At 34.0% G+C, this 27,604-nt stretch overlaps 3 protein-coding genes and 1 pseudogene across 3 annotated transcripts; 3 read left to right on the top strand and 1 right to left on the bottom strand.

Moving 5' to 3' along the window:
* Positions 1-2,719: 2,719 nt before the first annotated feature.
* On the top strand, positions 2,720-4,881 carry LOC118050517 (L-type lectin-domain containing receptor kinase IX.1). The gene is made up of 2 exons (XM_035060886.2): positions 2,720-3,638; positions 3,717-4,881. The coding sequence occupies exons 1-2, from the start codon at positions 2,867-2,869 to the stop codon at positions 4,811-4,813; spliced, it is 1,869 nt and encodes a 622-aa protein (XP_034916777.1). The 5' UTR covers positions 2,720-2,866; the 3' UTR covers positions 4,814-4,881.
* Positions 4,882-12,902: 8,021 nt separating this feature from the next.
* Positions 12,903-15,081, top strand: LOC118050518 (L-type lectin-domain containing receptor kinase IX.1). Its single transcript, XM_035060887.2, has one exon. The coding sequence runs from the start codon at positions 13,010-13,012 to the stop codon at positions 14,960-14,962; it is 1,953 nt and encodes a 650-aa protein (XP_034916778.1). The 5' UTR covers positions 12,903-13,009; the 3' UTR covers positions 14,963-15,081.
* A 1,465-nt stretch (positions 15,082-16,546) lies between these two features.
* Positions 16,547-18,664, top strand: LOC118050520 (L-type lectin-domain containing receptor kinase IX.1-like; annotated as a pseudogene).
* Positions 18,665-19,285: 621 nt separating this feature from the next.
* LOC118050519 (valine--tRNA ligase, mitochondrial 1) lies at positions 19,286-26,392 on the bottom strand. The gene is made up of 18 exons (XM_035060888.2): positions 26,005-26,392; positions 25,822-25,894; positions 25,655-25,720; positions 25,485-25,568; positions 25,241-25,318; positions 25,063-25,146; positions 24,843-24,922; positions 24,551-24,608; positions 24,163-24,465; positions 23,910-24,077; positions 23,412-23,611; positions 22,691-23,093; positions 22,330-22,581; positions 21,718-22,218; positions 21,494-21,600; positions 21,154-21,253; positions 20,250-20,398; positions 19,286-19,696 (listed from the first exon to the last, which is right to left on the bottom strand). Exons 1-18 carry the CDS (start codon positions 26,298-26,300, stop codon positions 19,528-19,530), a joined length of 3,171 nt encoding a protein of 1,056 aa, XP_034916779.1. The 5' UTR covers positions 26,301-26,392; the 3' UTR covers positions 19,286-19,527.
* Between the last annotated feature and the right edge of the window lie 1,212 nt (positions 26,393-27,604).

Raw genomic sequence — 27,604 nt, 5'->3', positions numbered from 1 at the left:
TAATAATTATATAAATAATATTAAGAATAAGAATGAGAATAACAACAACAACAACAACCATGTCAAATCCAATATGCTTGGATCTGACAACCATGCTTGACCCAAGTATAGTTGAGTCTATAGCATGCCCGATCCAAATTACTTAGATTTGATCAATATGCATGACCCAAGTTTACTTAGGGTGGGGTAAATATGCCTGACCCAAGTAATAATAATAATGGAAATAATAATAATAATAATAATAATAATAATAAAGTAAAAAAGAATGATGATGATGATGATAAGAACAACAACAACTATCATGTTACATCTAAAATGCTTGGGTCTTGCAATCATGCCTGACCCAAGTTTAGTTGGATATAGCAACATGCCTGACCTATCATATTTAGATCTAGCAAACATAGTTGACTCATAATATTTGGATCATGCTAATAATAATAAATAAAAAACAACAATAATAATTATACTAATAACAACAACAACAACAATGCTTGACCCAAGTTTAATTGGGTTTAATAACCATGCTTGACCCACATTATTTGTGTTTGGAAAAAATGTCTGACCGAATTTACCTGGCTCTAGCAAACATGTCTAGCCTGGGTAATAATAATAACGACGACGATGATAACAACAGCAACTATCGTGTCAGACCTAAGGTGATTGGGTGTGACAACCATGTTTGACCCAAGTTTAACTGAGTCTAGCAACATGTATGACCCACGATATTTGGGTTTGACAAACATACCTTATTCAAGTAATAATAATAATAATAATAATAATAATAATAATAATAACAATAACAATAACAATAACAACAACAACAACAATAATTAGATAAGTATTGTTAGGAAACTAGTGTATTAAAATTTTATTTTTATTTTTCTATTTAGTATTAAGGCTTATAGTTTTCTTATTGGAAAGATGTAATTGATAGCATTATGAAAGAAAAGAGAGGCATTGTTTAATATAATTTGAGTGATATTGGAGTTTTTCTATAATTATTACTATGTTTTTTATTTGGAGAGTTTTAATAAATTAAGGAGGTTATTCCACTATGACATCACCAATGTTTTTTTTTTTCAATACACACACATACATTTTCCTTTATTTTCTTTTCCAGGAAAGAAAATGAATATAAAAAATAAATAAATAAAAGGTGTCTATTTCAAGGTATTGTAATCCCACTTCATTTTCATGCCGTCCTGCATTCATCACTCGGAGATCGTGAGTCAACCAATTCATAAACTATAATTTCAGCCGTACACTTCCTAATCAATGGCGTTAACTACGCATTTGATTCCTCAGAAAATAAATAAATAAATAAAACTTTGTAAATGCGGTAGTTCATCTAGAAAACACAAACTTTTTATGTCATTTAATTAATTGAATCCAATATTTTTCATTGGTTGGTATAGTTGTTGGTGCAATCATTGATTATATTTTATTTGGGTCCTTAATTTTGCAAATTTGTAGAGAATACTTATATTATAATCACAACTAAAATATTAAGATTTAACTATCTAGCAAGTGACTTAATAATAAGAGTTTGAAATCAAGAAATTTATTTCTTTTATAATTTTAGGTTCAAATTTTATGGTTACTAATATAATAACTACTGAGATTTACATAGTCGTTAATTGTAGTATTTATAAAATTAGTCGAGGTGAACGCAAATTAACTGAACACTCTTATTAATAAAAAAAAAACAACAAGATTTGATTTTATTGTTTAATAAAATGAATTAATATTATTTTAAGCATTTTAGATCAAAATCGTGCGATAGCTTAATTAATTAAAGGATGTACGGTGTGTATGAGATTATGGGTTAAGTCCCCAACAGCATTTACGTCATTTGTGTTTGTTAGTCTTTTTTTTGTGTTTTTTTTAAGGGAATGATAAACTACAGCTCATCTGCTGCTTATACAAAGAAAAAAAAAAAAAAAAAAAAAAGGGCTAGGCATGCAGGTCCTCTTCAAGCCCATACCTTATTTTTCTGGTCAAGTTTAGCTTAGCATGCCCCCCCCTTTAAATCTATCATTTAAAAGTAAAGTTTTGTTTCTATATTAAAATTAAATCAATTAAGTGGGCTTTATAACTGGGATCATAAATTTAATAAATGAACTAAATATTAATCAAAGAGTCTAATTGAGATTTTTGTTAATTTTTTATATGTTTTTTTTTTAATTTTATCATTGAGTGAGATTTTTATTGAATTTTATCTTTTAATACGAGGTTAATGGTAAATTAATCTTGATATTTTTTTTTATTAGACTGACTAAATATCAATTAAAGAGTTGGGTATAAATTTTTCAAGTTTAAAAACTTATACAAAATTTAATAATAATGTTGAAGAAGGTATTTAATGATTTAAATATGTTCATAGTCAATTCATTAATCCAAACATTTAAACATCAAGTTAATCAAGCACAATGTCTTAAGTTGTGCATAAACCATGCATTTTAAAAAAAAAATTAATATTTTAAACTGTATACAAATTTTTTTATAACATGTTAGTCGGTACCTTTTGGATTGCTCGATATCTTAATCTTTCTGTTTAAGATCATTATTCATCATTAAGTCTTTATTTACTATATTTTACTCTTATCTATTTCAAGTTGACCCGGCTGTTCCGCTTGGCAACACCCTTGCGGACTACTTCCTTCCTTCGAAGCTTCGGGATTTGGATATAAAATATATGTGTAACTTGAGAGCCAAGGTTACTTTGTGCTCATCAGGATAATAGCTAGCTAGCTAGCTTGGAGTTGGAGACCGTATTGCATTGATTATATTAGTTTTGCTCAGGCTGCCATTTCCATACATTTCCCCAGCTGCTACCACTTCATCTTCCTTCCCTTTCCCTATCATCATGCTCACCTGGTTCTACATCTCCTTGCTTCTCCCGCTTCTTATTCTTCCCTCTACTAATTCAGTTTATTTTCAAATATCTCAATTTAACGAGACCAACATGTATTATCAAGGTGATGCAGTGGCTTCCGGTGGACATATTGAATTCAACCTTATGAACTATATAAATCGTGTTGGATGGGCAACCTATCCGGAAAGGGTGCGGCTCTGGGACTCGAGTTCAGGAAAACTTTCTGATTTCACATCTCATTTCTCCTTCTCCATTGATACCCTTGAAGCACCCAATTATGGTCATGGAATTGCTTTCTTCCTCGCTCCTGTTGGTTTTCAAATCCCACCCAATTCTGCTGGTGGCTTTTTAGGCCTATTTAACACTACTACCATGAAATCCTCTCAGAATCAAATTGTTTCGGTGGAGTTTGACTCTTATCCAAAGGATGGATGGGATCCAAAAGTTGAGCATGTGGGGATCAACAACAACTCTATTATGTCAGCTGTATATACACCTTGGAATGCAAGCCTTCACAGTGGAGATACTGCCGAGGCATGGATTACCTATAATTCGACTGATAGAAATTTGAGTGTGTTTTGGAATTACCAAACAACCTCAGATCCTCGTGACAATTCTAGTCTGTTTTACATAATCGATCTCAGTAAGTTTTTGCCTGAGTGGGTCACTGTTGGCTTCTCAGCAGCTACAGGTCAGAATCTAGAACGACATAGACTTTTATCTTGGGAGTTCAATTCAAGCTTGAACGTTAAGGAAACGAAAGGTAAGAATTCAAAGAAGAGCAAGATTATAATTGGTATCATTGTTTCGGTACTTGTTCTGATAGCTGGGGCGACTACAGCATTTGTGATTTTGAGGAGAAGGAAACAAATGATGACAAGAAAAAGAGCAGCAGAGAAAATGACGTCGATTAATGAAGTCCTTGAAAGAGGAGCAGGGCCGAGAAGGTTCTCTTATGATGATCTAGTTTCAGCTACAAACAACTTCTCAGACCAGAGGAAGCTAGGCGAAGGGGGGTTTGGTGCTGTTTATAGGGGGTACTTAAATGATATGGACATGGAAATTGCAGTGAAGAAGATTTCAAGAAGTTCTAGACAAGGTAAGAAGGAGTACATCACCGAGGTGAAGACAATTAGCCAGTTGAGACACCGGAATCTGGTGCAACTCATAGGCTGGTGCCACGATAAAGGTGAGTTTATGGTGGTGTACGAGTTCATGTCAAATGGCAGCCTCGATTCTCATCTCTTCGGCAAGAAGAAGATGAGTCCTCTAAGTTGGGCCGTGAGATACAAGATATCTCTCGGCCTGGCCTCGGCATTGCTTTATCTTCATGAAGAGTGGGAGCGGTGCGTTGTGCATCGAGATGTCAAATCAAGTAACATAATGCTGGATTCTAGTTTTAATGTCAAGCTTGGTGACTTTGGGTTGGCTAGGCTCATGGACCATGATGAATCTGGTCCCACAACAACAGGGCTAGCAGGAACTTTCGGTTACATGGCTCCAGAATACATAAGCACAAGAAGGGCTAGTAAAGAGTCTGATGTGTACAGCTTTGGAGTGGTGGCCTTGGAGATTGCTAGCGGAAGAAAGGCAAATGATCCCGTCGGTCAGAATCCTGAAATGAGCTTGGTTGAGTGGATTTGGGATCTATATGGATGTGGAAATCTTAGGTTGGCTGTTGACAAGAGACTTGACATTAAGGATTTTGACGATGAGAAACAAGCAGAGCGTTTGATGATTGTTGGATTATGGTGTGCCCACCCCGATCACAATCTGAGGCCATCAATTCGACAGGCAATTCATGTTTTAAATCTTGAGGCTGCAATACCAGATCTGCCTCCGAAGATGCCTGTTGCTGTGTTTCATGTGCCTCTACCATCACTTACTTCTAGTGAGCCTTCTTCCATAACGAATACTAGCCTTGATGCAGGGCGTTGAGTACTATTTCTATCCTGGCTTGTACCTACTCATCGATCCATCAATGCATAATTTCGATATTCTACTGCTACGCTAAGCCTTTGTTCATTTCATATGTAGTGTAATTAAATTATATTGTGACGAAGTAGTAAGAAATTCAGATTGAACTTGTGCTTTTCACTGCTATTCTAGGATGAGGTGTCTATATTTAATCGTTTCATGTTGTACCCTGCAAAAACAATTTTTCTATCAAGATATGATAAGAGATCGAAAGCTTAAGTTAATATATTATAAGAGAAAAATAATATATAACAATGAGAATAAAAACATAAAAGAGTGTATATTATGATGGTCATGTGTTGTGTCGTGTTGTTTTGTGTTCCTGTGTGACCTTTTATTCTATATAGTTATTCATTGCAAGGAAAATCAGTTTTTAAAGTCAATTTAGATGTTAATTGGAATAGATTAAAGTCTAAGGACTTAATTAGTTTTTGGGATGTTTAATTAGATGAATCAAGGATTTAATTGTAAGAATATTAAAATTTGATGGATAATTAAAGACTTCTTTGAAGAAACTCAAAACCAAAGACCAAACTAAAAAAACACGTTATTGTAGGTGATAAATTAACCAAATCAAGGGTCAAATTAAAAAAAAATAAAAGTTTGATTGTTAATTAAAGGTGTTAGTGCATAAATCGAGAACCAAGAATCAAGATGAAAATAGAACTGAACTTTGGGGTTGATGATTGATTTTGGTAGGGGTAAAATTACATAAAATTAAAAGTTTGAGAGGCAATTACGGGTATAATTAAAAGCAATTGAAAAAACAAGGACTAAAGTGAAATTTATTTAATCCCAAATTAAAAACCCTAACTTTTAGGGTTTAACCTAGACGACGCATCGTTTAGCCACTATTTAGCTTCTTCTTTGGCAGTTTTGACTAATCGAGTAGGTACCTTCAAGTGAATGAATGTGGTGTCTTCAATCACCTTTAATGCTGTAATCACCATCATTCAACCGAGAAACATCCTCTCTACAAAGATCAACTACTCTTATTAAACATTTACATCCCATTTTTTGTTAATGAACTCAATAATATTTTATCCCTAATAAGTCATCATTGTATTTTTAGATTCTTGACTGACTGAGTTGGCAGCTTCAAACGAATAAATATAGAGCTATAAACCTCTAAATTGAGCAATAATGGATTCAATCGAAAGATATGCTTCTCCTCTACCAAGTTCAAGTAGTCTCCAATGATGTTTACATTGGAGTTACTCCAGCGAAGCCTCAAATTTGGTCACCTCAACCAGCCTTGATTAAAATACCCATGTGTGCAAAATTAATTAGTTTTTTGTATGTTCACACTTAAGAATTTCCAAAGGGTTCTTTTCAAAGGTCATAAATCTTTCATAAAAAATCAAAAGGTGAGGGAGCATGCTTTTGTCTCCAAGCAAAAGAAAACCACTTAGACAAATTTGTTACTAAATCACGATCCCAAACCCATTGAACGATAGAGGTTCTAACTGTTAAGCTTTAATAAGAGAGTTAAGCTTTGGTCAATTTATATTTGAATTCATCAAGAACCCTAGCAAGGCTCTATAAATACCCCCTGGAAAATAAAGAAAAAGGAGAGAGAGTAAAAACATGGAGAAACACACTGTGACAAGATCTTAATGTGAAGGTTCAAGAGCCTAACATAAAATGTCTAATAAGCTTTGGAAGGAAAAGATAGCGAAAGGGAAAGAAGGAAAGAAAAGAGAAGGAAAATAACAATTCATAGTTAGCAAGCTTTGAGAAGGTATAATAATGTAAAAGTTTAAGGGTGAAGTCCATGTGACTTGTCTATTCATGCTTTCTTAATGTTTAAACTTCTTTTGATATTGTTTGAGCTTATCTAGCATTTTTTTGGTTTGATTTTGGTGCTAGAATAATCTCATGTTTTTTGGTAGAGTTTGATTGTTTTTGTTATTGTTTTAAACATGTTTTAGATTGCTTAAGCTTTCGTTATGATAATTTGTTTTAGTTTTGGTCAATAATGTGTTAGAGAGACTTCCACTAAAGACATGATTCTTGATTTTGATGCTTGTTTGATTCTATGTTTTTAGCCCAATAGCATGTGATCATGTTTTTGTGGTATTTTAATTGGTGTTTGAATATGTTTTGTAATAAAAGAAAAAATAGGTCGATTTTGTTTGTGGTTTAAAGATTTTGGAAGCATGTTAATCAATTTGATATTTTTTAGTGCAAGTTCATGATCCATACAAGTATGTTTTGACATATTAATGTTAAAAATATCAAGTTTTGAATCTAAATAACATGAATATGTTTGCTATTTAGCTTTGGTCGTTTTGAAATTTGAAACTCAATACATTCTATTGATGATTTTATGTTATTTTTTAGTTCTTTAGATTTAACCATGCTTAGTATTATTGGTAATGTGGTTTATAAGGACCAAAAGCAACATGTTTCAGAATTCTAAAAGGCTAGTTTTGGGTCTAACAGTAGGGTGGGAATTTCTGGGTTGCTGGGTACAGTTTCTTCATGTTTTTGGAAAGAATATTATCATAGCCTTATGATTTAGACCAACTTTGATCCAATTATTTGCACTAAACCATTCAGGCAACTTGACTAGTAGATAATCTAGGATTTATTTGCATCAATAACAAGTTTCTGGTGGTTTTAGTCTTAAAGTTTTGGTTTTGAACCGAAACTCATTTTGAAAAAACCATGTTGATTCTTTGATAACCAAAATTAATGGATGCTAGATTATGAATCCTTGTATGATTTTGAATAAAACCTTGCTCTTGATTGCACGAAAACTTGTTTGGATTGAAATTTGTGTTTGTTAGATTCTTGATGAATGATTTTCATATTCTTCATGATTTGAGTGTTTGATTTGTTTTTCTATGAAATTTTTTATGATTTATGTTAATTTTCAACTTTAATTTTATTTTAGTTTAAACCTTTGTTTTGGTTTAGTTCTTGGATCAAACCTTGGTTTTTTGTTCGGTTCATGGTTGAACTAGTATTTTTGTGTCAACATGTTTTTTTTTGTTTCAAGTCAAGTACTTGAGGCCTGTTTGTTTGGATAATATTTTGTTAAGAATTTTTTGGTCTAAAAGGGTGTTTGATAAACACACTTTTAAGTCCATTTTGATAGTTTTTAGGAAAAGAAAAGATGATTTTACTAAATATAACCTTACAAAAATAAAATAAAAATTAAAAACTTGGAGGCCTAATATCCAAACCGACATGTTGTTTAAACAACTTAGGCCATGTTTGTTTCCCGGAAAGTAGTTTCCGGAAAACCATTTTCCAAACTTTCCTATGTTTGTTTGTCATTAGGAAAGTTGGTCAATGGAAAACACTTTCCGGTCAACGGAAAACACTTTCCAGTCAATTTCAGTAAAAAAAAAATTTGACTAGGTTTTCAGGAAAGTGTTTTCCCTTTAGCTGTGTTTGTTTTCCGGAAAGTGGTTTCTGGGAAATCACTTTTCAAACTTTCTTGTGTTTGTTTGCCTGTAGGAAAGTTGGTCAATGGAAAACACTTTCCAGTAAAAGGAAAATTTGGCTTGATTTTCAGGAAAGTGTTTTCCTGAAAAATTTGGGAGGAAAACACTTTCCGGAAGTTGTGAAAAATTTAGAAATGTCATTATTTGTTGATTATATTAAATTTAATCCTCAAACTTTTAATTGGTATATATATTTTGTTTTGAATATTTATTTTTCAATTTCATCTTTTAAAATTTTATTTTTATATTAACTTTGGTCCTTATTTTTATAATTGCTATTTGCTTTTTCCTTGTCATATTTTTATTGAAATTTTTTATCTATCAAATTTGGTCCTCATTTTTTTATTGTTACTTATTTTATTTGAAATAATTTATGAAATGTTGATTATTATTATTTTAATTTCTTCATCTTTCATTTTTTTTAAAAATTTTTAGATTTGATCTCTATTATTTTGATTATTATTTATTTTATTTGAGATAATTTATGAAATTATATATATTTTTTTAATTTCATTCTCATTCAACTTTTTAATTTGTAAGATTTGTTCCTCATTATTTTAATAAGCTATGTATGAATATAGGATATAATAAAAAAAATTCATCATTATAAATACTTTTTAGATTTCATTTTTTTTATTGTAAGTGATTAAATATTTTATATATTAGATAAACTTGAAAAAAAAAATTAATTCATTAATAAATTATTTTCCAGTTCATTTTCCATAACACAACCAAACACTGGAAAATGTTTTCCAGTTCATTTTCCATAACACTGCCAAATATCGAAAAATACTTTTCCGGAATTCACTTTCCAGGAATTCACTTTACTGCAAATAAACGGAGCCTTAGCCGAACTCTAGTCCAAAACTACAACCAACCCCCTAAATTCTTGTTTCTAAAATTCCTGTTTCCAGTGTGCGTTTATATATATATATATATATATATATATATATATATATATATATATATATATATATAAACATCTATCATAGACAAATATTCTATTTTATACTCTTAAAATAAAACTTCATCGCATGTAATCTTGAATGAGATATATAACTCTAGAATGAATCGGAATGATTTTTTTTCATCGAATGAACATGAAAAAAAAAAAATTTAAAGATTAAAAAAAGGTGATATTTGTTGGGAATAATATAATATAATGAAAGAGTCAATGATTGAAATCTTATATAAATCAAATATATCACTTATATGTATGAATCAATTCCTTTTAATGAAGTAGATATGGAATTGAAAAGGATAGATATCTACAAATTCTTTGTGAGAAAGTCTTTTCGTTATTAAGAAAGTTATTTTTACTAAAAAAATAATATTAAGGATCGAATTCCACTATTATTTCGATCTTTTTTTTTAATTGAATTGGAGTATAAGATTTTATTTCAATAAATTATTTTAAGAGATATTTAATAAGATTTTAAAAGTTTAGAGATTGAAAAGGCTTTTTTTTTCCTTAATTTGTATAGCCTGAAGGTGGATAATGATAATTGATTAAAATTTTACAAAATATATTATAGTAATAAAAAAAAATGTTTGATAGTATAGTAGTGATTATTTTTTAAAGTGTTTTTTACTCAAAAATTTATTAAAATAATATTTTTTTTCATTGTTTAAAAATTACTTTGGACATCAGCTCATCGAAACAATTCAAAAAAAAAAATTACACAAAAATAATTTAAAATTAAAAAATATTATTTAGAATTCAATTTATAAGATATTTCCACTTTCTTGTGAGTCCAACAATGGTAAATCAACCACCGTAACCTTGTTGCACTAATATTTATTTGTCAATAGAATAGTTTATATGTCCTCTATATCTTATGGGTACTCTAATTTTTTAAATATATAAAAAATATATTAGTCTCAATAAATGTTTTAGTATTATCATTAAATCTAAAAAAAAAAATTATTTTGAAGTTTTATTTTAAGACAAGAAAAAATTTTCTAATAATATATCTCTTGTCTATCTTTACCATAACAATGTCTTTAACTAAAAACATTATTTATGTTTAGAAAAAATATTTTATGAGTGTTAAATTAAATTAACACAAAATATTAAAATACAATGTCTACATTTTGTGTAATCAAAAGCTAAAGAAATCACAAATGTGATAAAACATGTTCAAAATATATTTTTTAAATATCTTAATAATAAGAAACCGATTTTAATCTATTTTTCTTGAATAATTTATTATTATTATTATTATTATTATTATTATTATTATTATTATTATTTAAAAATCATATCAAAACTTAAAAGTAAATGAATATGAGAAAAAAAAAAACTCTGGAGTGTAAAGAAAAACAAAGAAAAAAAATGAAAAGCAAACAAGTCATCTATTACATTTGAGAAAATAAATGTGTCTGAACCCACAAATCTCTGGCCTCCACATGCACCTATTGACTAAGTCAATGCATGAATTTGTTATCAAATGATTAAAAAACTATATTAAGGTGCTTCACTGGTCATGATCATTTAAACAGTAAAACACTATAATAAATGTCATTTATTTTAGAGTATTAGGTAATAATAATTTCAATCTCATTTAAACAAAATAATTTGCTAGTGAAAGTCTTTCTTTCTTTTTATTAATATTTTTTATTTAAAAAAAAATCTAACATTTTATTCTTAGTTAATAAAAATCAAGAGCATTAAGAAGACATGCCCAAATAATCTAAACAATTTAAAACAAAGATAAAAAAAATATCCTTCTAACTAAAACTCATTTGTCTCATTAATGCACTAAATTATTTTTGAAAATTTGTTTACCATAATATTTGTTTTTTTAGATAACATTCTATTATTATTCCAAAAGTAAGTCTTAATTAAAAAAAAATATTTTAATAATTTTAATACAAGTGTATTAAAAACATAAAAACAATACAACGTTTGTGGTTCTTGTAATACGGAATCAGATATCTTTATTTGTGTTTATTTTTAAACTTCATGATTTAGTTTTTAGTTAACATTAAAATTTATTTTTAAAATTTATTAACACCTATAATTCTTAATTAATTTTATTAAATATTTAGTTCATGATTAAAAAAAAAATATTTCTAAAAAGTTTTGAGGTCAATTTCTCAACGTTTACTCGAGGGAAGCGTGTGGAAAGTGTATAATTGAAATGACATGGAGTTTACCATTTGCTTGACCTATGAATCTAGTTCATGTTTCCCAGCTAGTTTAAGGGCTTCTCGTAATATAATTGAAACCTCCTTTTAGTATTTGATGATATATAATCTATTTTTAATACTTATTAACACATATAATCCTTAATTAATTTTACTAAATATATACATAAAATTTTTAGTTCACGATTAAAAATTTTCTTGTTACTAAAAGAAACATATTAATAATATTAATAATGCTGGAATATTTTTTTCATATTTATTTATTTATTTTAATTTAGCTCGCAATGTGCCACCATAAATCTTGTTTTCATGAGAGATGATAAAAAATTTTTAGGTCAACTGCTCAACGTTTACCGGAGGAAGCGTGTGGAAAGTGTATAATTGAAATGAAATGGAGTTTGCCAATATTTGCTTGACCTATGAATCTTGTTCATATTTTCCATCTAGATTAAAGGCTTCTCGTAATATAATTTGTATGTATTAGAATTTTAAATTCATGATTATAATTTTTCTTGCTGCTAAAATAAATAAGTTAATAATATTTGAATATCTTTTCATATTTTTTTTTTAAATTAATATAATACCAATCAATAATCATATTCGATCATAAATCTTGTTTATACACTGTAAGAGGAAATTACCAAAGGCCAATTGCATAATGTTTACTCGAGGGAGATGGGTAGAAAGTATATTATAATATTCCCTCTTAATTATACGTGTTCTCTTAATATTCAAAGACTCAAAATTGAAAAACAAAATGCAACTTGGTATCAAAATATAAATCTTCAAAAAAGTAGGGACCAAACGATAGAGGATTTGAAACCTTAGATATTGAACTAAAGTTTCCCACATCAAAATATAAATGGGGCATGTGTTTTTGTTTTTTTGTCAAATCTAGATCTATTTCTTTTAATTTCTTTTTTCAACCCTAATTAAATCTTGATTTTGCAAAATAAGAACCGCTTTAATCTGTAATATCTTTGGAAACTCAGAAAATGAGAGATAATCGAAACTGAAAGAAATGCATACAAAAGAAACCATGATATTAGCATTTTGGAGGATGAAATTGAAAAAACTAAGAGTTTGATGATCAAAGTGGACCAAAAAAAAAAAGCACGGCTTATATTAATAGTTGAATTCATGGACACTAATGGGTGCTGCATCGAAACATCCATTTTCACGTTGTCTTTTTCAAGAAAGAAACAAAGGGGGAAAAAAATAGAATTTTATTTTCACGTATTTGATTTGGAGTGCATAATTTTTCTAAGTCGTGGAGGATTCGGTTGCTTGTCCTAAAAAAAATAAAATTATTTATCTAGAAATCTAAAAGAAAAGAAAAGAAACTTTAGAATTTTTAGACATATCCCTTCGTCTAGAATTATTATTATTTCTCAATAAAAGACTTCGGCCTAGGTAGCTAGCTTGGACCATATTGCATCGTATAATTTTGTTTTGGCAGCCATTTTCATAAACAGTTCGTAGCTGTTCCTACCGCTTGTTCTTTCCCTTTCTCTATCGTGATGTGCCCACCTCTTTCTACAACCTAACAAGAATGCCTCATCATTTCTACCTCTCCTTCCTTCTTCCGCTTCTCCTTCTTCCCTCTGCCAATTCAGTTTATTTTCAAACATCTCAGTTTAACGACACCAACATGTATTATCAAGGCGATGCAGTGCCTTTTGGTGGACATATTGAATTCAACCTTGTTGATTATATAAATCGTGTCGGTTGGGCAACCTATCCTGAGAGGGTGCGGCTCTGGGACTCGAGTTCAGGGCAGCTTTCTGATTTCACATCTCATTTCTCCTTCACCATTAATACACTTGGCTCACCCAGATATGGTCATGGAATTGCTTTCTTCCTTGCTCCTGTTGGTTTTCAAATCCCACCCAATTCTGCTGGTGGCTTCTTAGGCCTTTTCAACACTACAACCATGAAATCCCCACAGAGTCAAATTGTTTCTGTGGAGTTTGATTCTTTTTCAAATGATGGATGGGATCCAGAAGTTGGGCATGTTGGGATCAACAACAACTCTATTAGCTCAGCTGTATATACACCTTGGAATGCAAGCTTTCACAGTGGAGATACTGCCGAGGCATGGATTACCTATAATTCTACTGATCGAAATTTGAGTGTGTTTTGGAATTACCAAACAACCTCAGATCCTCGGGAGAATTCTAGTCTGTTTTACATAATCGATCTCAGTAAGTTTTTGCCTGAGTGGGTCACTGTTGGCTTCTCAGCGGCTACAGGCTCTTATGTAGAACAACAAAGACTTCTATCTTGGGAGTTCAATTCAAGCTTGAACGTTAAGGAGATGAAAGGTAACAAGAATTCAAAGAAGAGCAGGATCATAATTCCTGTCATTGTTTCGGTACTTGTTCTGATAGCTGGGGCGACTACAGCATTTGTGATTTTGTGGAGGAGGAAACAAATGATGACAAGAAAAAGAGCAGCAGAGAAAATGACGTCGATTAATGAGGACCTTGAAAGAGGAGCAGGGCCGAGAAGGTTCTCTTATGATGATCTAGTTTCAGCTACAAACAACTTCTCAGACCAGAGGAAGCTAGGCGAAGGGGGGTTTGGTGCTGTTTATAGGGGGTACTTAAATGATATGGACATGGAAATTGCAGTGAAGAAGATTTCAAGAAGTTCTAGACAAGGTAAGAAGGAGTACATCACCGAGGTGAAGACAATTAGCCAGTTGAGACACCGGAATCTGGTGCAACTCATAGGCTGGTGCCACGATAAAGATGAGTTCATGGTGGTGTACGAGTTCATGTCAAATGGCAGCCTCGATTCTCATCTCTTTGGCAAGAAGAAGATGAGTCCTCTAAGTTGGTCCGTGAGATACAAGATATCTCTCGGCCTGGCCTCGGGATTGCTTTATCTTCATGAAGAGTGGGAGCGGTGCGTTGTGCATCGAGATGTCAAATCAAGTAACATAATGCTGAATTCTAGTTTTAATGTCAAGCTTGGTGACTTTGGGTTGGCTAGGCTCATGGACCATGATGAATCTGGTCCCACAACAACAGGGCTAGCTGGAACTTTCGGTTACATGGCTCCAGAATACATAAGCACAAGAAGGGCTAGTAAAGAGTCTGATGTGTACAGCTTTGGAGTGGTGGCCTTGGAGATTGCCAGTGGAAGAAAGGCAAATGATCCCGTCGGTCAGAATCCTGAAATGAGCTTGGTTGAGTGGATTTGGGATCTACATGGATGTGGAAATCTTAGGTTGGCTGTTGACAAGAGACTTGACATAAAGGATTTTGACGATGAGAAACAAGCAGAGCGTTTGATGATTGTTGGATTATGGTGTGCCCACCCCGATCACAATCTGAGGCCATCAATTCGACAGGCAATTCATGTTTTAAATCTTGAGGCTGCAACACCAGATCTGCCTCCGAAGATGCCTGTTGCTGTGTTTCATGTGCCTCTGCAACTAATAGCTTCTAGCCAGCCTTGTTCGATTACAAATACAAGCCTCGAAGCAGGAGGGCGTTGAGCCAGTGCCTTCCCATCGATCCATCATGGATAACTTCGATATTCTACTGCTATAATAAACCTTTGCATGATCATTTTGTATGTAATATATAATTAAAATATGCATCAATCTTTGACAAATATGGTGGTGTATGATTACATATATAATAAATTTCAGTTCACAAATAACAAGTTAATTATTATGATGATGTAACTGGGATGAATGCCATCATTGGGGCTACTTCTTAATTTATTTATTTTTTTTGCATTGATCACTCAAACATATAGTTTTCGTTGAAAAAATTGACAAATTGAAGAAAATATTCTTCAATGATTGGATAAGTGGAGCACAATTATAATGATTTCATGGTGCATGCATGCAACGTGGATTTCCTTGTGATAGCATCGTTTTCCTCATCATGATTTTTTACAAATATTATGGTGATATATATGTTTTTTTTTTAATTCTAATTAAAAGGTCTAAATGATATCACATACATCATTTGCATTTAAAAAAATAAATACAAAAATCATAAAAAAATGATAAAATATATATCAAACTAAAAACTATAAACTATTATGGAGCTCATAAATAAATAAAAAAATAATAATTATTCTATCTATTTTTTTGATTGATCAAATACTTATCACTTCATTAAATATAAGCATAATTTCATTAAATATATTGTTGCGAGGATTGAAAAAACTTTTTTCCTGTTTGTATAAGTATTATTTCATTAAAATTAATATTTGTATTTATCTGATAACTCGAGATATTTATAAATTTTAATTATGCTAGAATGTAAAGAGTTTCATAATTGATAATAACGTTGGTGTACATTATTGATTGTACTGCCTTGCACTATTATTAATGGAGAAATTGGTGAATGTCGGTGATATAGTGACTAAAATAGCCATTGATGGAGAAAGAAAACAACTGATTTTCATAAAAGGTGATGCATGGTGGACCATGGCCACTGACTAAAATGTAGTCTCATTATGCTTAAAAATCTATACTTTTAGAGAATATATCAATAAATGCGTAAAAAAGTTTGGGTGTAGTTTTGCATGAATTTTTTTATGTTTTTTCTTTGTTTGTGGACAATATTAAAAAATATTACTTTTATTTTTATATTTTAAATATAAATGATGTACATTTAGATTGTTTAATTGGACTATAATATTTTATTTAAACAAATTAAAAATCCAAGAGATATTTAATCAGATTTCAAATGTTCAGTAAAGCTTTTTCTCTTTTTGTGTAACCTAATGATAGTTGATTAAAACTTTATGAATGACATTAGGATCAAAAAAACCGTGAAGAGAAATTAAATATGTTTTTGATGTTTTTAAGTTATTTTAATGTGGTGATTTTAAAATTTATTTTTTAAAAATAAAAAAATATTATTGATATATTTTTTTGAATGAAAAACACTTTAAAAAATAACCACAACCACACTTCCAAAAATATATATACTGGTTGAAGATTTTTGTAAAGTATAAAATAATATATATTTAGGTTTTGTTTATTCTCAGTAAAATATACAAATAAAAATTATTTCATAATTAAAATATTTTCTTATATGTAAAATATTTTTTAATAGCGATGATAGGAGGAAATGATGTTGAGATGAAAATTAATGATTTGTATGATATGGAGTTAAATACTGGATTATCTGCACGGAGTATTAATGATTACGATCAAAACCTCATAATATGCTGTGCGGCTTGAGATTTTTCCCAGAAACAAAATTATCGATATTTTAGTGTTGCTGTCTCTGTGTGTGTGTGGGTGGTCTGCTATGATTTCCTTCTCATTGATTAAGCATTCACAATCATATTAAAAAACACTTAAGATTTGCAATCTCCACCTTGTTCCTACATGCAAACTCACTTTCCTTCAACTTCACCAGTTTCAGTCTCTGGGATGCCAAGACACGAAGGCTTACAGACTTCACCGCCCATTTCACCTTCGTCATGAAAGCAGTAGACTCGGGATGCTATGGCGATGCGATGGGATGTCTTTTTTCATTGCACCACTAGACTCTCCGATCCCACAGGATTCAAGTGGTGGGCTCCTTGCATTATTGAGTCCTCGTACTGCTTCAAGTGCCTCCAAAGAAAATCAAATTGTTGCTGTTGAGTTTGATAGCAAAAAAGATATTGAATGGGATCCTAGTGATGATCATGCAGGCATTGATGTGAACTCCATTGTGTCCGTGGCTAGTGTCAACTGGAAAAGCAGCATTAAAACTGGATCAAAGGCAAATGCATGGGTAAGTTACAACTCCACTACCAAAAACTTGAGCGTCTTTCTAACTTATGCTGAAAACCCTGAGTTCGGTGGGAACTCTAGCCTTCATTATATTATTGATCTTAGGGAGTTTTTGCCTGAATGGGTCAGGATAGGTTTCTCTGCTTCCACAGGTGATTGGGTTGAAATACATAACATTTTATCTTGGACGTTTGAATCAAGCTTGGACTTTAGTGATAAGAAGAAAACAGGATTAGTTGTTGGTTTAGCTGTGGGTATTGGAGTTCTGACTACTTTTGTGATAGGTGTGTTATGTTTTGTTCTCTGCTGGAGAAAAAATAGGACATGGTGTGATAAGGACAATGAGGCCATCGATGTCTCCATGGACGATGAGTTTGCGAAGGGGACCGGGCCTAAGAGGTTCACTTACCGTGAATTAATTCGGCCAACCACCAACTTTGCGGAGGGGGAAAGCTCGGAGAAGGAGGATTTGGAGGTGTTTACAAGGGATTGTTGAACGAACATACCAACACAGAAGTTGCAGTTAAGAGGGTGTCAAGAGGATTGAAGCAAGGTAAAAAGAAGTACGTGTCAGAAGTAAAGATCATCAGTCGTTTGAGGCACAGAAATTTGGTTCAACTCATTGGTTGGTGCCATGAAAGGGGTGAGCTTCTTCTAGTCTACGAGTTCATGCTCAATGGAAGCCTTGACTCGCATCTCTTTGGAGGACAAGTCATGTTAGTCTGGAACCTAAGGTACAAAATAGCCCTTGGCTTAGCTTCTGCCCTATTGTACCTTCACGAAGAATGGGAACAATGTGTAGTGTATAGAGATATCAAGTCTAGCAACGTTATGTTAGATTTGAATTTCAATGCCAAGCTTGGTGATTTTGGTCTGGCAAGGCTTGGAGACCATGAGTTGGGATCACAAACAACTGTTTAGGCCGGCACCATGGGCTATTTAGCTTCCGAATGTGTAACGACAGGCAAGGCTAGCAGAGAATCAGATGTCTATAGCTTTGGTGTTGTCGCCCTTGAAATCACATGTGGAAGAAGGCCAGTAGAAACCAGGCAAGAACCAAGTAAAGTAAGGCTCGTGGAGCGGGTATGGAACCTCTACGGCGAAGGGCAACTTCTCGATGCTGTTGACAAGATGTTGTGTGCAGATTTCGATGAGCGGCAGATGGAGTGTTTGACGATTGTGGGATTATGGTGCTGCCATCCAGATTACACCATTCGTCCATCTATAAGGCAAGTGATAAATGCTCTTAATTTTGAAGCTCCATTGCCTGCGCTTCCTTCAAAATTGCCCGTTCCAATGTACTATGCTCCTCCCATGAGTATGTGCAAGTTCTCCTACGCATCATCTGGCATCACAGCTGACTCCGAGAGATATCGAGCTCAGTGTTCTTGCAGCAGCTGCTCTACGAACTCTTCAATGTTGTTGCAGGGTCTACAAAAGCTCTTTTGAATACACGGAAATCTGATATCTAGCTAGCATGCATGTATATTGAATGTGATTATCTTCTAACCTTTGTCTATGTGCTGATATTGTAGTGATTATATTTTGAGAATTGCCCGTAGTTTCCGTGTGATTCCTTTGACATTATATTATTGTTGGTGGGAATTTCTTGACACCTTAACCTGTGTTATTTGTACTTTCTTGAGGCTCTACTGATACAACACACGTGCACCTTCAAAAGAGTTTTTCCTAAGATATGAAGGAAAACAATTTAGAGAGTAAATACTTGCAATCTATTAGATACTTCCTCAAATTCACACCATCAAATTTGCCTTGAAATACTTCATCACAGTCTGTTTCGAGATGCAATAGCAGCAGAGGAGATACTTGTTTGATCAGCTGTACAGAAATAGAAAAGGAAAAATAAAACGAGGAGACTGGGAAGAGAAATAGATAATGAAATTTGAAGTCAACAGAATTTGCTCTCTTACACTGCTCAAACATTGGTGCACTCTGCATTTACTTCTCATCACAATTCTGATATTTATATTTCTTCCATGTTGGACTCGTAGGCTAAAAACTCAACAGAACTTTTTTTAAGAAAAAGGCATAAAAAAGGAAGAATAATGCTGGTCATCAAGAGTTGAAACTTATTTGGTGGATAAAGTCGATATTGCTTGACGCATACATAAATAAAACAAACTCAGGAAATCAAAGTCCTGCGGCCCAGTTGAACCCAAGACAAAAAAAATGCTCTGCTCAGTGAATCACTCACATCCACTCCTATTGAATTGGTTTTTCCGACTCATGCAGGACCATCATATTTTAATCACCCTTTGGAGAGGAAAGAAATGAATTTTGAAGACCCTAATTTACAGTTTAGTGCTCTTCTCGGCTTCCAGCCGTTCACTCTCTTTCTTGAAGAATTCCATTTCTTGAAATAGTTTGGTCAGCTTTTCAGCATTCTCGTCCTGAATATGGGAGGGCACCTTTTCTTTATAGCCAGATACGTTGATCATCTTCTCCAATTTCTCTTGTTGTCTGTTGAAAATTTCAAATAAAGGGAATGGCCATGAAGATTCTATCAAATGACAAAAGACAGTAGTCTCTCAACACAATCTTTTTTCCCATCTACATCTAAGAAGGTTTAAGTGAAACTACAAAAATCAACCATGACCAATCAAAAGCAGCACAACCAAGCCTCAAATGCCAAAGTAGTCAGGGTCGGCTAAATTCCTGCACTATAAAAATGTCAAATCTTTTCATATTTGGGTTTCCTAAAAGTGTTCCTAAAAGAGTAATAGATTAAGTATTTGTAGAAATCCATGCCAGCATTGTTTTTTCCGACTTGTTAATTATTGTGTAAGCTCCACTTCCTATTTACTTCAAACTTTACAGTGATGAACATTCCTGAAGGTTTATTACAACAGACTTATACAGCACATAGTGCCAAATCATAAGTGCATCTAGAAGCACCAAGTAGAAATACACATAGAGACATCAATGACAGGCTGTCCTGCGTGCGTATATGGAAGTATATCTGTGTGCATTTCTAAATAGAAACATAGTTTTTTGTTGAAAAGACAAGACTTACTTTTGTATCTCGTCCATTTTGCTTCTCATCTTCTCAAGCTCTGCTTCTGCATCAACTTTTCCTTCAGCCTGGAGATAGACTGCAAGATTCTCATTAACATTCTCAAATGCACATCCAGCTGGAGGGGCATCTTTCTCACTCAATAGAACCTGCAGTATATTTTGTTTCAAAAATGATGAATATTTGAATGAAGCAACCAACTTTGCAAGCAGAGCTTCAGGCATGCTCATCAGCAATGAAATGATACTGTTACACAGGACATTTTTAGAGTTGTAGGTTGGTAAGTTTCATGAGAGTGCCATATTAAACTTCAAACCATGCAGCACAGTTGGTAGGAATACAAAATGAAAACTAGACTAGCCTTTTTTTCTGCTTCCTCACTTTGTTTTTGCAACTTGATATGGTGCAAGAATTAGGGTGGCTTCCAACATTCTTACATCAGCAATTAATCCAAATTAATTACATCTATTAATTTAATTAAGGTAACAGTGGAACATAAAAATGGGTTGGAATTCTTAGCACCTTTATTAAGTAATCTGAATTCTTCATTGCTTCTCACTTGTATAAAATCTTTACTTCTTAACTCTTGTAAAGCCAAAGATAATAGAAATATAATACAATAATTTCCATCAAGAACTATAGTACAACACCAAAAAACGAGTCTTCACATAGGTACTTCTTGGCTTGCATAAAGGTTGTGGCAAAGAGCCTAACAGTAATTTCAAACTCCTCGTTAGCAACTTAAAAACTCGCTAGCTATATGCTGAAGTTCCAAAAGTGATAACATGTGTGGAAGGACTGCTCCTATCTTGAGCCAAAAAGGGCAGGGGATTGAAGAATCACAACTCTATAAACAATAACGTAAAAATCAGGAGACTAACATAAAGCGAAAGTGATGGTGTACCTTCATAGTTGATAAAGTTGCAAGGGTTAAAATCTCCAATTGGTAGCTTGTAATGACCTTCGAGATATCTTCATTCAGGCAAAAAGCAAAAGCTGGTAGCCTGGGAATAAAACAAATTATTATAGAACAAAGACTGACATTTTCAAATAAAGTAGAAAAAACTTACTAAGACACTACCAAACAAAAGTCTTATTTTCATATTAGAGAAATCCCGAACAAACAGAGGAACAACACTATTGAAAGCAAATCAACCTATACACACAATTAAACTAGTCTTAAACACAAAGGGGAACAATAAACTAAACTTGCATGCACAGTAGAAATTATTTTGAATGATCACCTTTCATTTTTTTGCTTCCCAAGCACCTTAGCCCTCAAGGACCTTAGACATTTAACAGTAGACTCAACAAGATCCATTTCATATTCTACCTCTTCATTTTTCCAGGCCTATAGAGTGGAAAAGAGGGCAAATCATCAGAGAAAACTGAATTAACATTAAAAGTATGGTGTTGGTCCCACATTTATCATCAATGTGAGCACCAGTAAAGTACAACTAGAACTCACATCTTCAACTTTAGGGTATTCGGATATCATAATTGACTCTTTTCTTGTGTGGCCCCTGGCTGGAGGAAGGCGTTGCCACAACTCTTCAGTAACAAACGGCATCAAGGGGTGAAGCAATCGCAGTCCATTGTCCAGGCATACCCAAAGAGTATCTTGTGCAGAACTCCTCTCGGCAGCAAATGATGGCCCATCACCAGAAAAGTAAGGTTTGATTGCTTCAATAAAAACATCACAAAACTGATATTGCCACCATGAATACACAGTACTGGCTGCATCTGAAAATTCATAAGAGTTCATAGCTGACACAGTTTTGAATATAGCCTTGTTAAGTACAGAAAGTATCCACTTGCAGCTTGAAGGCATTGCCTCCAGCGGTAATGTCAGTGGAGGAGTGTAATCAGTGTCGAGTTTGCTCATTGCAAATCGAACAGCATTCCACAGTTTGTTACACCACTGACGATATCCAACAACTCTTAGAATGTCCAAATTTATTTTGTCCGACTGGAAATAGAAAATGATGAAACCAGATCAGCAAAGATATGGAGGTGACAATAACAACTATTCAAATAATAGGAGCTAAATCACAAACATATCAATATGCGAAGCATGAACCTGAGCGGTATAGGAGACGAGAGCAAATCGAAGAGCATCTGCACCGCATTCAGCTATACCATTAGGGAAATCTAGCTTCTGTCCTGCTTTTGCCACATCCAGCTCTTTTGGATCCAAGTTGCCTTCCTCAAGCCTCTTGTGCAGGCCTTCGAGGCTTACCCCATTTATTACTTCAAGTGGGTCAACAACATTTCCCAAAGACTTCGACATCTTACGGCCATGTGCATCCCGAATCATAGGATGCAGGTAAACCTGCATGGAAAACAAATAATCAATATATACCTCAGAAGTAAAGCGATCTGGCAGAAGAATAACAACCATTACAAACTCAAATGAAATTTTAGATTTCTTATTTACTGACCTTCCTAAAAGGTACATCACCTCCCAGTTTAATTCCTAACATCACCATCCGAGCAACCCAAAAGAATAAAATGTCATGCCCAGTTTCAAGAACTGAAGTCGGATAAAACGCTCTTAAATCATCAGTATCATCTGGCCACCCCAACACTGATAATGGAAATAAACCAGAGGAGAACCAAGTGTCCAGCACATCTGGATCCTGGATCATCTGAAACTTCTTCCCAGAAAACTTCTGACTAGCCTCTGCAAGAGCATCCTCCTCATTTCTAGCCACAACCCAGTGGTCATGGTAGGAACCAATTTCCTTCATTTCATCATCATCAAGTGTAACATACCATGCAGGAATACGGTGGCCCCACCAAAGTTGCCTTGAGATGCACCAGTCACGTATATTCTCAAGCCATCTGTCACAGCCATATAGATATATAAACATAACAAGGCTATGGACTGAGCTACAAAGTTAAAATGCAAAATGTGGTATAAAATATTAGCTAGAGGCATCATGACATTAAAGCAATCACAATGCAAGTTGTAAGATAACATGTGAATAAGGAATAGAGAGGACTAGTCCTGAACAAACACCAATAAAAGATGATATCAGAAGCAAAGCTTAAGGATCCTATGCTCATATCCAGCTTTTCTTTCCCCTATTTTTAATCTCCTGAGATTCATACTCTGTTCTTAACAAACTTATAAGGAGCAAAAAGAAGACAAAAGAGAACCTTTTCCATTCAGCCAAATATTGTTTTGGAATAAATTCAAGCCTTGGAATTTCTCCATCCATTGCCACTTCGAGAGCCTGCTTTGCCATACTTTGGCAGTTAACAAACCATTGGGGCTTAATCATTGGTTCTACAACATCATTGCTTCTTGAAGAGAAACCAAGTCGCATCTCATTGTTTTTAGCACCTCTATACAATCCCTACAATCAAGAAATATGTTCACCGAATCAACCTTTACTGCCATAAATAGGCAAAACAAGGAATTAGCATAATGACAGGGAAAAGATAGGTGCATGTACGTGGTAAGTATTTCCCTTGAGCTGTGTCTGAAGGGATGCAAAGCAAAATAAACAGATTGCATATCTATTTATGAAAAATTGTTTTGGGAGAGAGAGAGGTTATTAATTTGACAAAGTCATTCTACTTGACATCCATTAAATTTTAAAACTGTACGAGATCAAATTGAACAGAAACAGTTATATAACACAGCAATCATACTTTTTTCTGTAATGCTTCCTTCACTGCCTCACGAGCCTCAAACCGTGGCATCCCTGCAAACTCTGAGCCAAGACTATTGATCCTCCCATCATCAGTGAAGATATTAATAAATTCCAAATCATGACGCTTCCCAACCTCAAAATCATTTGGATCGTGTGCAGGAGTGATCTGCAAACCATCATAAATTATTATACCACAGAGAGATTTTAAAAAAATCAAATTTGACATTCTAAGTTCCAGGATGCAGTCTTACCTTAACAGCTCCAGTCCCGAAATTAGGATCAACAAGAATAGCATCACAAATTATTGGAAGTTTTCTTCCATTAAATGGGTGAATTGCGAATTTTCCATGCAGATGGCTGTACCTTGGGTCATCAGGATGTATAGCAACAGCCGTATCACCCAGCATAGTTTCCAGCCGAGTTGTGGCAACCACTATTTCACCCAGATCTCCCTCCAGAGGATAAGCAAATGAGGTCAAAACACCAAATTCCACTGGTTCCTTGTTTCCAGGAACAGTTTGCAACTTCCTTTCTTTGATATCAACATAATCTACCTACAACAGAAAGGCAATTTCTAGATATGATTAGAACATCACGCAAAAAAATATACCCACACTTCAATAAACAAAAATAGCTTACTTCGACATCAGATATAGCTGTTCGTAAGGTGCAGTCCCAATTTATTAGCCGAATATCCCTGCATGAGAGAAAACCTCAAACCATTGAGCAGAAGAAAAGATAAATAGCATGAATTTTTTCAATGTAGTATGCAGCTGGACAATGAACCCTTATTTAGCTGAAATTATCAAAATAAATATTAAATAGTTAAGCTATGGTGAAGTCCAGTCAATTGTTCATTTAGATAGCAGCCTCCATTTGCTGACATCAAGTTGTTTTATTCACAGTCAAAGTTTCACCCTGGCAATCATACCTATAGATGAGACCTTCCTTGTACAGGCGATTAAATTCCTCTGTCACAGCCCTTGATCTTTTATCATCCATGGTAAAACACTGAAAAGGGAATGGGAGGGAGGAAAGTTAACTTCGGAAAAGAAATGCTGGTAATAACTTTATCCAGGGTACAAATTGATTTAGCAAAGTAACATTAATTTCTTACATTGAAATGAAATACTGAAATAATACTCCTTTACCTCACGAGACCAATCGAGAGATGCACCCAACCGGCGTAGCTGCTTTAATATGGTACCACCATATTCATCCTTCCACTTCCAAACCTGCATATCAGAATGTCAAAAGACATTAATTAAATGGGCATGGAAAGCTTGATAAAGGACAAGGAAATCATGAATGAGAGCGAGTCAAACTTACTTCAGATACAAATTTTTCACGACCCAGATCATGTCTGGTTAAGTGGTGATCACGCATTAGCTTCTTCTCTACCACTACCTGCAGATTACCATACACAAAAGCATGCTTCTCAGCTCACATAATTTGGAAGGTTAATCTTCATTCGAACAAGGAAGGTCACATTTTTGTCGATCATACAAGCATATCAACAATGAGCACACATATAAAATAAACAAACAAGGAAAGGAAATAGAGAGAGAATAACCTGCGTGGCTATCCCAGCATGGTCCACACCGGGGACCCACAAGGCGTTAAACCCTGACATCCTCTTGAAACGAATGATAGTATCCTGTATACAACAAGAAGCAGAGTTGTTAACAAGAAGTACAGTAAAAAAAAATGGAAACAAAAGACAGAAGAAAGGTGGTAGCAGACCTCAATGGCAGCAGTAAGGGCATGGCCAATATGAAGAGCTCCAGTGACATTTGGCGGGGGAAGCACCTGCAGAGAAAAGAAATCAAAGTTCATTATAAAATAGTCTACAAACCAATAAAACTGTAACGATGATGATGATGATGATGAAAAAAGAAAGGTTAGCTTACAATAGCGAAAGGGGGTTTGGAGCTGTTAGCATCAGCTACAAAATATCCAGACTTTTCCCACCAGGCATACCATCTTTGTTTTTCGTGTTGATTGAAAGGAAGGAAGAAAGAAAGAAAGAAAGCAATTACCTTTGAGAAATCATCAAGGAGCACAAAAATGATAAGAAAAGGGAAAGATATTACGATTTCTCAACAACAGTGGGATTGTACTGTTTAGCCATTTGAGAGGAAAGCAACTTCTTTTGACCAAAAGGGGTGGGTGGATCTTCATAATCAAGAGGATTGTCATCGGCGGCAGAGGCATCTCGCCTAGACGAATTCTTCTTCTTTTTGGAAGCAGAAGAAGAATCACTTTGTTGCTGTTGTTGTTTGAATTTGGCAGCTTTCTCGGCAGCTTTAAGTTTCTTGAGCTCCTTCTCCTTAGCTTTTTCTTCTTTCTTCTTTTTACGCTCTAACTCCTCTGGGGTCATCATCTCCATCTCCACCTCCTCCTTAACTTCTTCCTCTGACTGCTTTTTTTTAAACCCTAGCAAATATGCTAACGCAATAATATTCTGAGGACTCCAGTAGTCCAATGTTTGGATTTGATTGGATTCCCTCTATTTAATTTTGACCCATCATCATATAACTCAAGTCCTAAGTCCAGCAACCCAACCCAGCCCAGACCAATTTCTTAACTGACGTGGGCTTCTCGGTCCATCTTAATTTCCATATTTTTATTTCTTAAATTAGATATATGCACCATAGTTATTAAACCCGGCTTGGGAGTTAACCCGGTTAAGAGGCCAAGTCCTGGATTTTATGGGTCAACTTGGAAATTCACTCATTTTTCTTTCTTTTAAAAGTTATTGACAACAACTTCAATAAAAGCATTTTTCCCCTATATTTAAAATCAAGTAACGCTAAGAGAGTGTTGAGAGAAGTTGTGGTTGGCCCTCTGTGACAACTGCTTTGGCCAAGCAAAAAGGGAAGCTTTGGCTGGTTTTGGGAGAGAAAATCTAAAGCCAAGGGGAGCGGTAGCTTGTTATTGTTTTTTTTTAGAAATAGGAAAAAGTTCAGGGCTTTTTGTGTGCCTTTCCTTCAGAATTTTTGGTTGACTAGGAAATATATTAAATTGCAATGTGGGGCCTTTCCCATAGCTTCTGGAGCTATTTAGCTAGGAAATATGGAAACATGTTTTACTGGAAAAAGAAGGTAAATTACAAAGTTGTGGGAATATTAAGCAAAGAATTCATTTTGAAGTGCCCCCTTGCTTTTTGGCCAAAACTAGAGAGCTCCTCCTCCTTTTTTCCTAGTCGCCTCCGTCTCTTGGCCAAGCTAGAGCCACCACCCACTGACACAGGAGACCATCCCCACAAATGTCGTTTTCAGCTTCTCCCATCTCTACAAAATCGAGACCCAACTCTCTCTCCTTCAACCAGCCTCCAACAATAGCGCCTCTCACTCTCCCTTCCTCTATATTGTTGTTAACAGTAGCTCATTGTAGAGAAGATGCTGAAATAAAAAGGGAAGTCAAAGGATAGAAACCACGTTTGAAAAGGAAAAAAAAACCACCGAGTCTCGTTCGAGTTCACCTGGGTCATGGATCGACCGGGTTTTGGCGAGTTGTTGTATTGGCCGGTCTTTTAACAAATTCAGACCGATTTGGGTTAAATAACTATGATCTTCACACATGAATTAGTGACAATGTCCAATGACAAAACAAAAACTAGCCAATTTGTCCCATCTTCGTCTTCCAAATAAATTCAGCACAAGTCTTCTTCTCGTGGATCTCTTTCTTCTT

This window comes from Populus alba, chromosome 7, assembly GCF_005239225.2.
Source record: "Populus alba chromosome 7, ASM523922v2, whole genome shotgun sequence".
Taxonomy (NCBI): domain Eukaryota; kingdom Viridiplantae; phylum Streptophyta; class Magnoliopsida; order Malpighiales; family Salicaceae; genus Populus; species Populus alba.
This window is presented reverse-complemented; position numbering and strand designations above follow the sequence as displayed.